This window comes from Meleagris gallopavo, chromosome 17, assembly GCF_000146605.3.
Source record: "Meleagris gallopavo isolate NT-WF06-2002-E0010 breed Aviagen turkey brand Nicholas breeding stock chromosome 17, Turkey_5.1, whole genome shotgun sequence".
NCBI classification, from domain to species: domain Eukaryota; kingdom Metazoa; phylum Chordata; class Aves; order Galliformes; family Phasianidae; genus Meleagris; species Meleagris gallopavo.
In genome coordinates this window covers 10,712,433-10,725,719 of record NC_015027.2, presented here as the reverse complement: position 1 = coordinate 10,725,719, position 13,287 = coordinate 10,712,433, and the positions used below count along the sequence as shown (strand labels likewise).

The following is a 13,287-nucleotide window of genomic DNA, read 5'->3' as shown; positions in this document are numbered from 1 at the left end:
TTTTTTTATTTTTACTTCTGCTGTCATTTAACAGGTGTGCATTTTGGTTTCCTCCTTGTTTCCTGCTTTTCAAGTAATTCCCTACCTGTTACCTTCCCTGGTAGCTTCAGGACACGGCCTGTTACAGCATGTGATGGATAGGGGCCCAGTGGTCAATTGGCTGCTATAAGTCAGAATTAGGTAGGGAGTTTTTAAATCAAGTAGTGAACACCACGGCGTTGAGTTCAGTTATTAAACTCCAACATCCAACAGTGCTGGAAGAGGTGATGGAAAGATCTCCCAGTTCATATTGGGGAATTATCGTTTGTTATCATATTGCAAAAGGAAATACTGGTGTTGAACTCTTGGTTACAGAAGAATGTGAATGCAAAGAATGCAAAATTTCTTAAAATTTAAGTTGGTGTCTTCAGTACACATTATAAAACGAGATTTCTTTGCAGGCATCATATAAGTATTGTGAAGCAGGGTGGAGAATATTTTCATATCCTTCACCAAGAATCACTGGAGCAGAGGAAAGCATTGAAAGCACAAAAGTCTCAGGTGGCGAGATGGAGAACTGACTTCCAGCCATGCACATACTCTTCTGAGGTAGAGGTGTTAGATGAAGAAATGAACATGTAAGTTGATTCAGAGGGTTTCTTGTAGTCCAGAGTCAGTGGTTTTAAAATGAGACAATCTCCATTTCTGTCACTGAGCTGGAATATTACTGCTTGTTACTATGAACTTGAAGAGAAAATGCTTAAAAATCTCAGTGAGCACACGTGAACTTAACAATTATGGACCAAAAAGTGCTTGTTGCACTGTTAAAAAAAGGAGGAAGCTTGGAAGATGGAAGGTTAGGGTGAACTGAGAGAGGTTTTGTAGGTACTTAGAAATGATTATCTGAAGGGGAGATATGGTGAGAGTTTGCCTTGTTTTTGTCCATTGTAACCACAGCACTGAGAATAATAAGAACTGCATGCAGAATTTGTGGTGTGGATTTATTGGCTAGTTCAGCCCTATTACCACCTTCTTCTGATTTTCTCTCTATTTAATCATTAAATAGTCTTCCTTTTATATACTCCCTTTTTTTAACTTCCATCTTCATTCTTTCTGACAGTTCCTCTCCAATAGAAGGCAGCCACCCAAAAAAATCAGGGAAGAAGAAAAAAAAGATCACCTTATGGTCTTATGCTCCCGTTTATACCAGTGTCCTGATTCCAAGACCTTCTGAAGCACAAAGGTATATTTGAAGGCATCGTTTGCTCCCAGGTCTTGATTTAGTGTATTCTGACTTATTTGCATCAAATCTGCGTACATGGTGTTTTGAGGAAAGGCTGTAAAGTTAAATTTTGTTTTTCCTAGCTTAGAAAACAAAAAATTAGGCCTAAGAAAGAGGGAGAACACAGTGCATATACAATGCACACTATTTTGTTCTAAGTTCATTAACCTCTTGCTCACCAAAAGTGTCTTTATATCTATACTTGCATGTGGATTAAGGTACAGTGTTAATCTTAGAATGGCTTGGGTTGGAAGGGACCCCAAAGATCATCAATTTCCAACCCCACTGCCGTAAGCAGGACCACCAACCTCCAGATCTGGCATTAGACCAGGCTGCCCAGGGCTCCATCCCATCTTGAGGGTCTTGAACACCTCCATGGATGGATGCCCACAGCTTCTCTGGGCAGCTGTTCCAGCACCTCACCACTCTATCTGTGAAGAGCTTCCCCTTGACATCCAATCCAAACTTCCCCTCCTTGAAATTAAAGCCATCCCCCCTTGTCCTATCACCATCTTCCCAAGTAAAAAGTTTATTCCCCTGAAGATAGTCTTAGTTCGTAAAAATCTTGGCTTGGCATTTTGAATTCATACACTGCCTCTTCTCAGTTGCAAAGTTGCAGAAGCTACCATAGAATCCAAAACATGTTAAGAACCCAAATCACGAGTTCATAAATGCTGGAATCCTCGTAGGTGTGAAAGTGCTGAGCATATCACAAAGTCAAGTCCTCTGAGAAGCTTCGTGTTCGAAAATATGCTTCAACATGAAAAAAACCTCGAAGGATGCGTAGAATTCACTGGGTCAATGGAAGTATTCTGGTGCAGAATTGCTTTTTATCGACAAAACTTTCTTTTACTGTTAGATATATCTATTTCAGTCAACACAGTGGCAGCTTGACTATGTTTTCCTATCTGTAGCATAACACATTTCTCTCTTCTTTTTGCAGTGAATGTCTTTTCCGCCAGCTGTGTGCCATACATTGGCTTCTGGAAGCTCTGACTCTTGAATCCAGCAGTTCAATGCATTCTATACTATCCTGCTGGAATCTAACGTATGTGTGCAATTCACAACAGTCTTTGGAATGAGAGTGTGGAAATCTTATGTCATTAGTTGTTTTTTTCTCTTATTTCACTAAGCGAAGTCTTAGCAGAAAATACTGAGCTAACATAGTGAAATTGTTTTCTTTCCTTTATCCTTTTGCTAATAATTATGTAAACTAGAAACTTGTAGTAATGTGTGTATGCCTGTTCCTAAAGCGTTCCTTGGAGGGATATCCCCTAAATAAACAAGAATTCCAGACACGTTTTAATTACAGAACAAAGCCAGCTATTAAGTGATATTTAGCTGTTGTTTTCGTTCTATCAGTGATGCATGACAGTGGTAAGTACTTACAGAAGGTGCATTGCTTCTGAGCTTTTATGCTGTTGGAAGTAAATATTTAAGTTCTCAACATTTTTATCTATAAATACAACAATGTTGACTTAACGTTTATTTGAATTATTCACAAACTTTGTACAGTTTATGCTCTGATTTGCAGGGCAAAGCTCTTCAGAGCTGTTCTGTTTTCTCTGTGTATTCTCAGTGAAGACAAACCGTGCCTATACAGGGCAAGAGTGGCATAGTAGCATTATGTAGAATTAGCCTGGAAGAAAATCAGTCCATTGTGTGTCATGGATGAATTTTTCACCCCTTTACATATGAGGACTGACCAATAGACAGATGCTGACAGCAGGGTGTTAATATATAAGACTCTGGAGTCATTTCCAGATACAAAAGTAGTGCTAGACTACTTTCCTCTTCCTTCTACTTTCTATTGCAGTCTCTCCACACCACTCCTCTTCCTCAACGTCATCTAAACTGAAAAGCCAAAATACACTTCATTTTGCAGTAACCATGAAAAATTATGCTTTCATTCAGATCATATAGCATCTACGTATACAAAAAGATTTTTAAATGTAGTGAAGGGAGCAAGCTTAGAACATTAACCTGCTTTGTAAAACTTATGGCTGATTAGATGGGGATTGAATGATGAGACAACCTCAGCAGTGGTGGACCTAATTAATTAATTAATCTATTAGTGGACCTAATAGAGGTCCTCACTCAGCCAACAGGATAGGAAAAACCAAACTCTTGCATGAACTATTCTGATCCATGAAGTCTTGCACAGAGAAAGCGGAGAGGATAATCTGGCTCAGTACATGTCTGGTAGTTTGCCAGAATTATCGTGCTGTCTTGTGACTATGGCTCACTCATGGCCCATACTGCTTGTGTTGTCTGTCTTATAAGCAAACATGTCATAATCAGTCACCATTTGCCCTCTGTTTATTATGATCTTAAAAGAGCTTAATAAGAAGAACTCTTGAAATAGGGAACTAATTACGTTGTTTTTACTTAGGGACCCTGGTGGCTTTAAAAAATCAGTGAAGGAAATCGAAGAGGAAAAGTTTGCAACATATATGTGGGAACTCTTTGTTATGAACACAAAGGTATTAATTTGTTCTTTGGGAACGAATCCAATTTTTCAAGCATTTATTCTTTTTGTTGCCTAATTGAACTCTTTGATACCTCATTTTGTATTCTGGGTGTTGTGAGTTGCAGATTATTCTTCTGTGTTTCTGTAGAATAACAGTTTGATTCTCAGTAATAGGAAAAGCAATAGGTAGCTGCTCAGAAAATTGAAGCTGTGCCTTGGCCTTAATGATAATACTGATGTAGGAAGGATTAAACGTTCTGCTAAAAGTTATATTAGACTCTGGTTTGCGTTTGTTCCCCTTTTTCTTAAGAGCTGAAGACCCTAGGGATTTCAGATTGGCATCCTGGAGGGCTGGTGGGGAATAAGCAGCAAGCTGTGAAACTTCCCTAAGATAAAGATTGTGTCTTTATGCAGCTCTTCCTTTTGCTGTAAGCAAACAATGAGGGCAAGCCAGAAGGTCACAGAACTAAGAGCTGTTTCTCAGTAGGTGCCTTTCTGATTTTTCCATATAGTCCTCCCACTTCTCTAAAGTCAGGTCCCAAAGAGCACGAGCAGAGGAACACAAAGTGCATCTCAGCCTTGATGTGTCATAAAGCATTCACATTTTTATTTTTCCTCCTCCCTGAATTAATTTCCTCTCTATCATTTATGCTAATTATTCCTCGAACACTTTTGATAGGAAACTTCTGGTGGATATACTGGGTTTCTCCAGGGGTACTTGGTTTATAATACTTACTGTTCTCATTATCTAGCCTGAAGAATTCAGTTTGCGTTCGGTTCTATGCGTTGAACACAGGAAACTTACTTGTAAGTTGTTATATGTGAGGAGGAGACCTGAACATTTATCAAACCATTTTAACTTACTCATCCATAAACATGAAAAAGTTGCTTTATTCCCCACTCTCTGCATAGCTGCGGTGTTACTTGCTTACAAATCAGCTTAACCTGTTGTTATTAATGCTACAGCAGAGGAATATGGAAGAAAGATGCCCCAAAAATCAGGCCCTTCCCATGTAATTGCTGCCTTGGTGAAGTCAGTGAAGAAAAGTGGGTGAGGTTATAGAGGGACCAGTTAAACTTACTGCTGGGATTAGTACAGAAAAAAATGATTCTTCATTGTCAAAGATGCTACAGAAATTTGAAACCAAATCTGCTGAAATTTGCTGCAGAAAATCCCTTTTTGTTCTCTCTTTCTTATATGTACAGAAATACATGCGGAAAGCACGGCGCATCCCTTTTAGGAGGCAGACAAACAAGGCAGCTGCTCCAGCCAGCTCTCAGCTCAGCAGTCAGTCATCTCACGGTCAGACCCCTCTCAGCAGTGTAAATTCTCTTGTGCTTTGCTCTGAAGACAACGTCAACCTGAGCGGAGCTTTGGCCAGTGTTACGAGCGTGTCAATGCAAACTAAAGAACAACAATTTTTCCCCTGTAAGTTACTTTTCTTGGCTGCCAATATCAAGTAGGCCTACTTTCAGCATCACTAAGGAGTTCTTCAAAGACGCTGCTAGATGTGCCAGTGTAAAAGTGTGCATCCTCTTCAGGTATAGGAAACTTCATACATGTCTCTCTGCCCTGAACAGTCACATTGGTTCAAAGATGGCATAATCCCATGTGAAAATTAAGTAAGAGTTTTTAGTTATATCAGCTGTATAATCAGACTGTTGTTCACATCTATAATGTCCAATAGGAGGTAAAAGCATTGAAACTGTTCTCTGGCATAATCAACTGATGCACTGAAAATATACCTATTTAATGGAGGGCTTTGTTATTCTGTGCTCCTCCTACTCATCCGTTAGTGACTGCCTGCACTTGATGGACGTGACAGAATAGTTTGCAATGCATTTCAGTATATAGCAAGGCAATCTTTAGCCTTTCCCTTCTTCTACTTCAAGGCCAGAAAAGCATTAGTATTTATCATAGAATCACAGAATGGCCTGGGTTGAAAAGGACCACAATGATCATCTGGTTTCAACCCCCTGCTATGTGCAGGATTGCCAAGCACCAAACCAGGCTGCCCAGAGCCACATCCCTCTAGGGATCAGATTGGAAAATAATCCTGAGAGCTGTAACACCTGAGAGTTTCATTTGGCCATGAGATGAAGAAACATCCCATGGAGACAGGCAAGCAGAAACTGGGAGACCATTGGCCAGAGTTAACATGTTTTTACAGATTGTTTTTCATCAGCCCCACAGAAGCAGATGCAGAGAACACACGTGAAGGCATCAAAAGATGTCCACGAACAAGCAGACATGCTTACGACTGGACTTCAGAGGTGAGTAATCCAATGGCTTTCTGAAAGCCCAGGAGAAGGAGCTCACCAGGACAGAGCTGAGGGTTGTTGGGATTTTGTTGTTGTGTTGCTGGTGTTGTTTCAGAGCAGCTGAATTTGGTGTTCAATTAATTCAAATGATAGTGATATCTCTCAGCCCAGGTGGCAGAGTAGACTTCCATTAGGTGTGCTCCCTCATTATTCAGCTTTGTGATGCTTTCTGCAGCTGTAAGACTGACACAACTGATCATTCGTATAATTGGGCTTTGCTGAAGCATTTTTTTTTTCCTTGGAGTTGAGGTCAAGAGAAATATGATGAAAATATGAATATAAAAATATGAATAATATGAAAAAAATGATAAACTTTGTTCCTGGATAACTCCAGCAAGACTGCCACACTAAGAGTGTTTTTGCAGTTTCCATAGGGTATCTCACAGACTGGAAAATGCACACTGTACTCAATTTTAAACCTCGTCTTGTCTTACAATTTAATGTCAGTGGCTCAGAAGGACTACAGAGTAAGTGTGATATTCATTAAGGACCAAAAAAAAAATATAACATTCATAGAATCATAGAATGGCTTGGGTTGGAAGGGACCTCAAGGAATGCCAAGCTCCAACCCCCTGCTGCAGGCAGGGCCACCAACCTCCAGATCTGATACTGCATCAGTTTGCCCAAGGCCCCATCCAACCTTGAGCACCTCCAGGGATGGGGCATCCACAGCCTCTCTGGGCAGCTGTTCCAGCACCTCACCACTCTCTTGGTAAAGAACTTCCCCCTGATACCCAACCTAAATCTTCTCTCCTTCAACTTAAAACCATTTCCCCTTGTCCTGCCGTTATCTACCCTTGTAAAGAGTTGGCTCCCCTCCTGTTTGTAGGCTCCCTTTAGGTACAGGAAGGCTGCACTAGAGGTCACCCCACAGCCTTCTCTTCTCCAGGCTGAACAACCCTGGATTGGATTTTAATGTGAATAAAAGATCTCCAACTTCAGATGCATTCATGCTGCTGTGAGGTGGTTACCACAAGATGCTGATTCCACTTTTCTTGTTTTATTTCCAGCTGCCATATCAGCCATTTCATTAAAAGCAAATCTAATCTGTGTGCTGAGACAAGGCACCAGTTCATGGCAATACGTGAAGAAGCAGCTTGTTGTTTGCATGATGCTCTGGAGAGCCTTGAGAGGTAAGAAGAGACTGTTTGCTGTATACTTCTAAAATACACACTCCTTGCTCCTGACCTTTTATCTTCAGATGTTTTAAAGATGCATCTTCTGATTTATATGGGGCAACAATAAAATAAGGGGTAGGGAATGGTCTGGAAAACTTTGACTGTTCACCTACGAAAATATGCTCCAGTGTTTGGGGATGGTTCTGAGTGACTTTTATGGAACACAGCTGTGATACATATATGGGATGTATTTGCTTTGAACATCATAGTCCTTTTCACTCAAAGAGAGAGTAATAAATTCAGTTCACATGCAGTCTGCATGGCTGTCTTCTCATTTCATGTCAGAGATGACTGTGTTGTTCTTCAACATTACACGACTGTTTTTACAGTAACACTTGCAGTGTCCTCTCTCAAGGCCCTTTCCCTGATCAGCAGCGTTCCTACTTTGTTAACCAGCCAAAATCTGTCACCCTTTCCTTTCACAGATGATTGTTTCTGGGTAATATTCATGCAAATTCTTTTTTTCTGAGTAAACATCACACCTGAAATCCTTCCCTACACAGCTGTTTTCTTTCTTCCTTTCTCTCCTCCTTATTTCCATTCTTTCATTCCATTTTGCAGTTAGATTTTTATCTCTTTTTTGCTGCAGAGGTTTCCTTATTTTTAGAAGAAATGCGGGTACATTCAGAATGCTGCACAAGCAAACACTGTTATGAGCATCCACAGACTGAACGTGCATTGTGTTCTTCAGATGTGTTGTTTTCTGCCTTCCTTGGTATCTTCCCACTTAAGAGGGAAGAATAGTCGTAATGTTTAAAGTACAGATTCATTTTTAAGGGCTTTTTTGTTGTTGTTAGGAGCCAGGAAGAGCGATGCTGTAAAAAATACCTGGCTTTGAAACAACTGAAGTACTTTAAAAAGGACATGGAAAGAATAAGACAGCTGGACGTGAGAGTTGAAAGAGAACATGATGAAAATGGGCCTAAATGGTAAGGAGCCATTGAGATCCTCATTTCAGATGAGGTTGTCGTGGTCTTAGAGTTGTCTTTTGTACAAAAAGCTGAAAGGACCTTTTCTACTCAAAGTATCACTAGAAAGCATTGAAATTGGTTGCTGAAAATGCAGCCTTCACAAACTGGTGGCAAAAAAACTTCAGATATTCCTAGGAGTAGCCTGTTCAGGAGACAAGTTAATTGGGTATGGTAAGAAAAGGGATGGGAAGATTTCCTTCTGGCCATACTGGGGACAAAAAGTGCTCTGTCTGTGCATTCACAGATGCTTTGCAGCATGGAGCTCTCTAAGAAACTTCATCCATCAGGAAGTATGAAAAATACACCGTACCCTGAAGAGGAGAGATGCTTTATAAATGTACATGGGTTAAAGTCACAGCAACCTCTTGATGGACTGGGAATTCACAGTGCTAAAACTGATGGTGAAGGAGCTCTGATTCTAGCTGTCCATCCGTGTAAAAAAAGAAAATATTTCCCTGCCAGTGTGGATATTGACTGTGTCCGGTGATCAGCTTCCAGATCCACCCTATAAATAGCCTACAGGAATACCTCAGCAAACGCTCAGCATGTTCCCTGCCATGAGAACCCCTCAGCCATGGAACTACAGGGAAAAAAAAGCTGTGCGAAACATTTATTTCAGCCTGCCCACTTTGGTCTCCTTGCTAGTTAGCCTTCTGTCCCTCATACACTGAAGTCAGTTTCTTATCTTAGGTCCAACTTGCAGGTGGCTCAGGAACCCATCAGTCATGAGTTAATTAGTAAACTTAGCCTTGGCCTATATAGCCAAACTAATTTTAGTTGCCTAGTGCATGCTCCAGCTGTTGCGCACATTGAAGTTCTGCCATGTAAATAAGCCCCAGAGCTGAAGTGGATGAGTTTTTTCTGTTATACATTCACACTCATACTCTCCATAGGGACACAAAGAAGGAAATCTGTGAGACTTTTGCTCCAGCCCCAGGGGGTACTAAGTCATGACAGAGCAATTGCCTTCGCTGTGACACTTGCTCCATTTACAACTGGGCTGTTTTGTTTCCACACTCTTGCAAGCACTGCCTTGCCAGGAAAGCTGAATTGCAGTGGGAACACTTTAATGGTATATGCTGTCAGTCTAGTTGCTTTTTTCTCTCTCAAAAGTGGAAATAAAAAACAACCAAAAACGGAGATAATATAAAATATGAACAGTGGGATGTGAATGTGCTGACCTTTCTCAAAGAAGATCTTAATGCATGGATGGGTTATGCAAAACCTGTTTGTGAGACAGTGATGGGAACGGGGCTAACCTAACCAGGGAGAGTAAGAAGTTGCTTCAACAGCCATACCAGTGGTAAGCAACCGAGCACAGAAGTGTCTCTACTGAAGATGAGAACCTGTATGCTTCCCTTTTCACTGGTTTAAGGAATAAATTCCATACCCATCTTCTGCTTTTCCAGTAAAATGTATCCTAAACTGTGGGAAGGCAGAACTCCCTGCTGCCAAATCTTCAGCTGATATGGCTCAGCCATGCATGTTCTTGATAGGCTTGGAGCATCAATCTCTAGCACTGTCAAAGCAGCACTGTAGAATTGATACAGAACATTAGGGGGAAAACGTCAGTCTTTTCACAAGGGTTTTCTTTTTATTGTAATGTGTAATTCTCCTTCTGAGTCTCTATATTCAGAATTAAATGATAAAGGCTGTGTGTTACAGCACTGTCACGTTGCTGAGATTTATGCCAGCGCACAGAGGAGAATGGTGTTAACAGAGGGAAAAGGGATAGGAAGGAGCATCAGAAAGTGTGTCAAATCAGACGCTTGATTGCATTGGAAAATCTATAGAGGCTAAAAATTAAGAGGACATTTCTTGTAAAATGAAAACTTTGTTAGCTTTTTGTAATTTGCTTTCATAACCGCGTTTGTCATTCAGAATTTAAACGAACAGCAAAGCATCTTTTTTAGTCTCTGTAAAGGCAGTCGATGCACAGCTCCTATAAAATAAAGCTCCTTTGCATTATTCACTGGGTATTACACTGAACATTACATTCTCCAAAGAACATTTCTTTTTTTTTTTCCCCCTGTAGAAGCTACGGAAGTTGTCAAGTGGCAGAAATGCCACCCAGACCTAGAGTTGCCCATCAGAATTTTCCATTAGTTCCTAGAGATTCCCTTTCATTGCTGTTCCTCTTTCTGCTAAAGGTTTCCTGCATTGCTGGCCAGGCTGCCAGAGCCTGTGAAAAATGACCATTATGTCAAGAAAATCTTAAAGAAACTGGAGAAATTCGGCATGGCTCCTGATCTGCACATTGATCAGGACACCTTCCTTAAGGCTGTGACTGATCTCCAGCTGTGGGAGCTGTGCTCTCCTGATGTCGCTGCTGCTGTGGAGGTGAGATGGGTCCAGCTGTGGATTCTCTGTGTGATAAGGGTGGGAAAAGTGGACACCCATAGGTGAAGTTCACACGGTGGAAAGGTACCAGATGAAATCATTTAGGATCTCATTAAGTGAAGATACTGTTCACCTTTTACAAGGCACACTGAACCCTTCAGAAGAAAGCTGTTATGACAAGTGCTGGATTATTAATCAGTATCATTTGATTATTATGTCATTGTTGATTTATTTACTGCCACAGTCAAAGCGATGTCTGCCATAAATTGTTAGGATTCTTGAGGAGAAACATCCCCTTTCTGTGCCTGTCATTCCCAGGCCTTACAGCTAGGAGCTATTCATGTTAGTGATTGTGCCACCAATCCAGGAATTCTCCAGATGCCTTTGTTTTGCTTCAGCAACACACAAAAAATAATATGCTTCTCAAGACTGAGAGCTATGCCCCATTCATGTTGTTCTAGAAACAATTTACAGAAGAGTAAAGATAGAAGAAAGAAACCTGAATACTTTATAATGTATGCTGCTGTGTAGTTTAACCAAGATAAAAAAGGCAATGATGCCACCTTCTGTTCTTTGTTCTCATCACCATTCTTCCTCCTAATTTGCAAGACAGCAGCAATCCCATCGAGGCAGCACGTTACAGTGTCTGTGCATCTTTCATATGTTGAGTTTATGACACATTACGAGGGCAGGGCACCCAGTGTGCCCAAACCAGACCACTTGCATTTTCTTGATGTCTTTTAAAAACAGCCATTTTGTCTTGTGCTCTAATTTACGTAGTCACTAACCAGAGAGGCAGCCTTACCTTGATGCTCAATATTTGTTTCTGTTGCTTGTTGGTGTGGTAGTAATACAGAAAAAAAAGATGTGAGCATTGCAGAATCTCCTATTTACACATCTTTTAAAAATACCCAGAGAGGAAAGAAGACTTTGGTAATCCTTGGGCTGGAACAGATGAACAGAACTATAGTGTCTTATGGGCAAGGAGAGTATCACTGAATGGAAATGCATAAACTGGTGGATACCCACACAGATTCAAGATGAAGTTATTGAACTTCAGGTTGTTTTAATGTATGTGGTGCAGTCGTAGGTAGAAGACAGCTGTATGTCTGAAAACTCAAAGACCTGATTTTGAAGGACTGAGGATATAAATTGCAAGGAAGATCATGGAGTTTTGCTTTTAATTCATTTTAAAGCAAATCCAGCAGTTCTGAAAATTGCATTAAAATGTTTTGGTGATATGAAGCCCTGTATTGATTTTATGCAGAAGTCAATATGTTTGTTCAAGTTGATCAAATTGAGAAACATATTATGTCTCTCTCTTACACATAGAATTAAATGCTCAGGAAATAACCTTTTTCTGTTTCAGTTTGTACGTGAAAGTATTGTACAGATGCCAGAAGAGGATTTCAGTGAGTGGTTCCAGGCAAGAGTAGACCCTCTCCATGAACAATCCTCTACCTTTTAATCAGATGGACAGCTGAGATGGTTTTCCAGTTACAATTGTCATGCTTCAAGCAGAAAACTCCCTGCTATTGAGATTTGCATCATGGAAGACTGGGGAAGGAGAATAAACTTTGGGAAATCCTACTGACCACCCTTGCACGTCTGAAATTTGCCCCTGCACAATTTGGCTGTGGTCAGCCACAGAGAATAAAAGCTACATGACTTCTTCCTGTGTGATGTCTTGGACTCACCATCAAACTTCAATCTCTCCTAACCAATTAGAATCATATAATCACCAAGGTTGGAAAAGATCTCCAGGATCATCGGTCCAACCACCCACCACCTCCCTGGGCAGCCCATTCCAGCACCTGGAGAAGTATTTCCTAATGTCCAACCTAAATGCCCCTTGATGCAACTTAAGGCCATTCCCTTTAGTCCTGTCTCTAGTTATATGGGATTTACATTTAGGATGAAGGCTTGGTTCCTAGTCACAGGGCAGGTGACTTCTTCACACATTTCTCCAGCAGAGCCTACGTTACAGCAAGCATCTTCTCATTGCAGTTACACGTATTGCCATATCTAAGTAGCACTGACTCTGACTGCTCTTCACTTTACCTCCCATTTACAAAATAAAATAAATAAGTTGGTTGGTTTTAAGTTTTAATACAGTTCTTTTTTTGCTCTAATTCTTTTCAGTACTTTGGATGTTTTGTTTTCGGTTGAGTTAACTTTGTAGTTATTCTGTGATTATGGCTTAACTTCTTGCCTTATTAATATCAATATTGAAAAGCCAAGAATCCTTAGACGCATTTCTGAGATTTTCACTTCACTAATTCACTAATTAACTTTCCACTAATTACTTTTGCATATATTCTCCATTACTCTCCTGTATGAGACATTAGAATGACACCCCTGAACTCAGAGATGGTCATATTCCAAGAGCTTTGTGAATCTGTTGGATGATCTCTTTGATGGTGGGTCACAATTACTAGATGATGGGATCAGTGATCCAATGGCCTTCTAAGCTGATGATCTTAATAAGCTGCTTATCTTCCTGTCAGAGCTTCCAGAGAACCCATTGGGCTGAAAGGCAGTTCCTTCTGCCATAATAAGAGAAAACAACACCAGTTCAGGATGCAGGTAAGTAGTGTGACCACTGATGTGTGATATCTTATTGATTGATGACCTTCTTTTGCTCCCTCCCTCATTCTCCTAACAGAAGATAAATGTTGTTTTTTTTGTTTTTTCTTTTTTCAAGAGTGAAATCCACAAATTGCTTGGTCTTACAGCTACTAGGAA

The 13,287-nt window shown here is 40.5% G+C and overlaps 1 protein-coding gene across 2 annotated transcripts; it reads left to right on the top strand.

The window, feature by feature from the left end:
• The first annotated feature begins 15 nt into the window (after positions 1-15).
• Positions 16-13,287, top strand: CCDC60 (coiled-coil domain containing 60). 2 transcript variants are annotated; one of them, XM_019621167.2, is made up of 11 exons: positions 16-617; positions 1,100-1,222; positions 2,205-2,309; positions 3,654-3,744; positions 4,938-5,160; positions 5,903-6,005; positions 7,064-7,186; positions 8,029-8,160; positions 10,353-10,542; positions 11,912-13,128; positions 13,247-13,287. In XM_019621167.2, the coding sequence occupies exons 1-10, from the start codon at positions 610-612 to the stop codon at positions 12,008-12,010; spliced, it is 1,197 nt and encodes a 398-aa protein (XP_019476712.1). In that variant the 5' UTR covers positions 16-609; the 3' UTR covers positions 12,011-13,128; positions 13,247-13,287. The 2 variants fall into 2 exon arrangements, with proteins under 2 accessions (XP_019476712.1, XP_031411881.1); XM_031556021.1 differs by having other exon boundaries at positions 17-617; positions 5,918-6,005.

What these genes read in the sequence shown, in the direction of transcription:
- CCDC60 (XM_019621167.2), top strand. An exon ending in AGACCTTCTGAAGCACAAAG is followed by an intron (nt 1,223 to 2,204) that starts GTATATTTGAAG and finishes TTCTTTTTGCAG; the next exon opens with TGAATGTCTTTTCCGCCAGC. An exon ending in TCTTTGTTATGAACACAAAG is followed by an intron (nt 3,745 to 4,937) that starts GTATTAATTTGT and finishes TTATATGTACAG; the next exon opens with AAATACATGCGGAAAGCACG.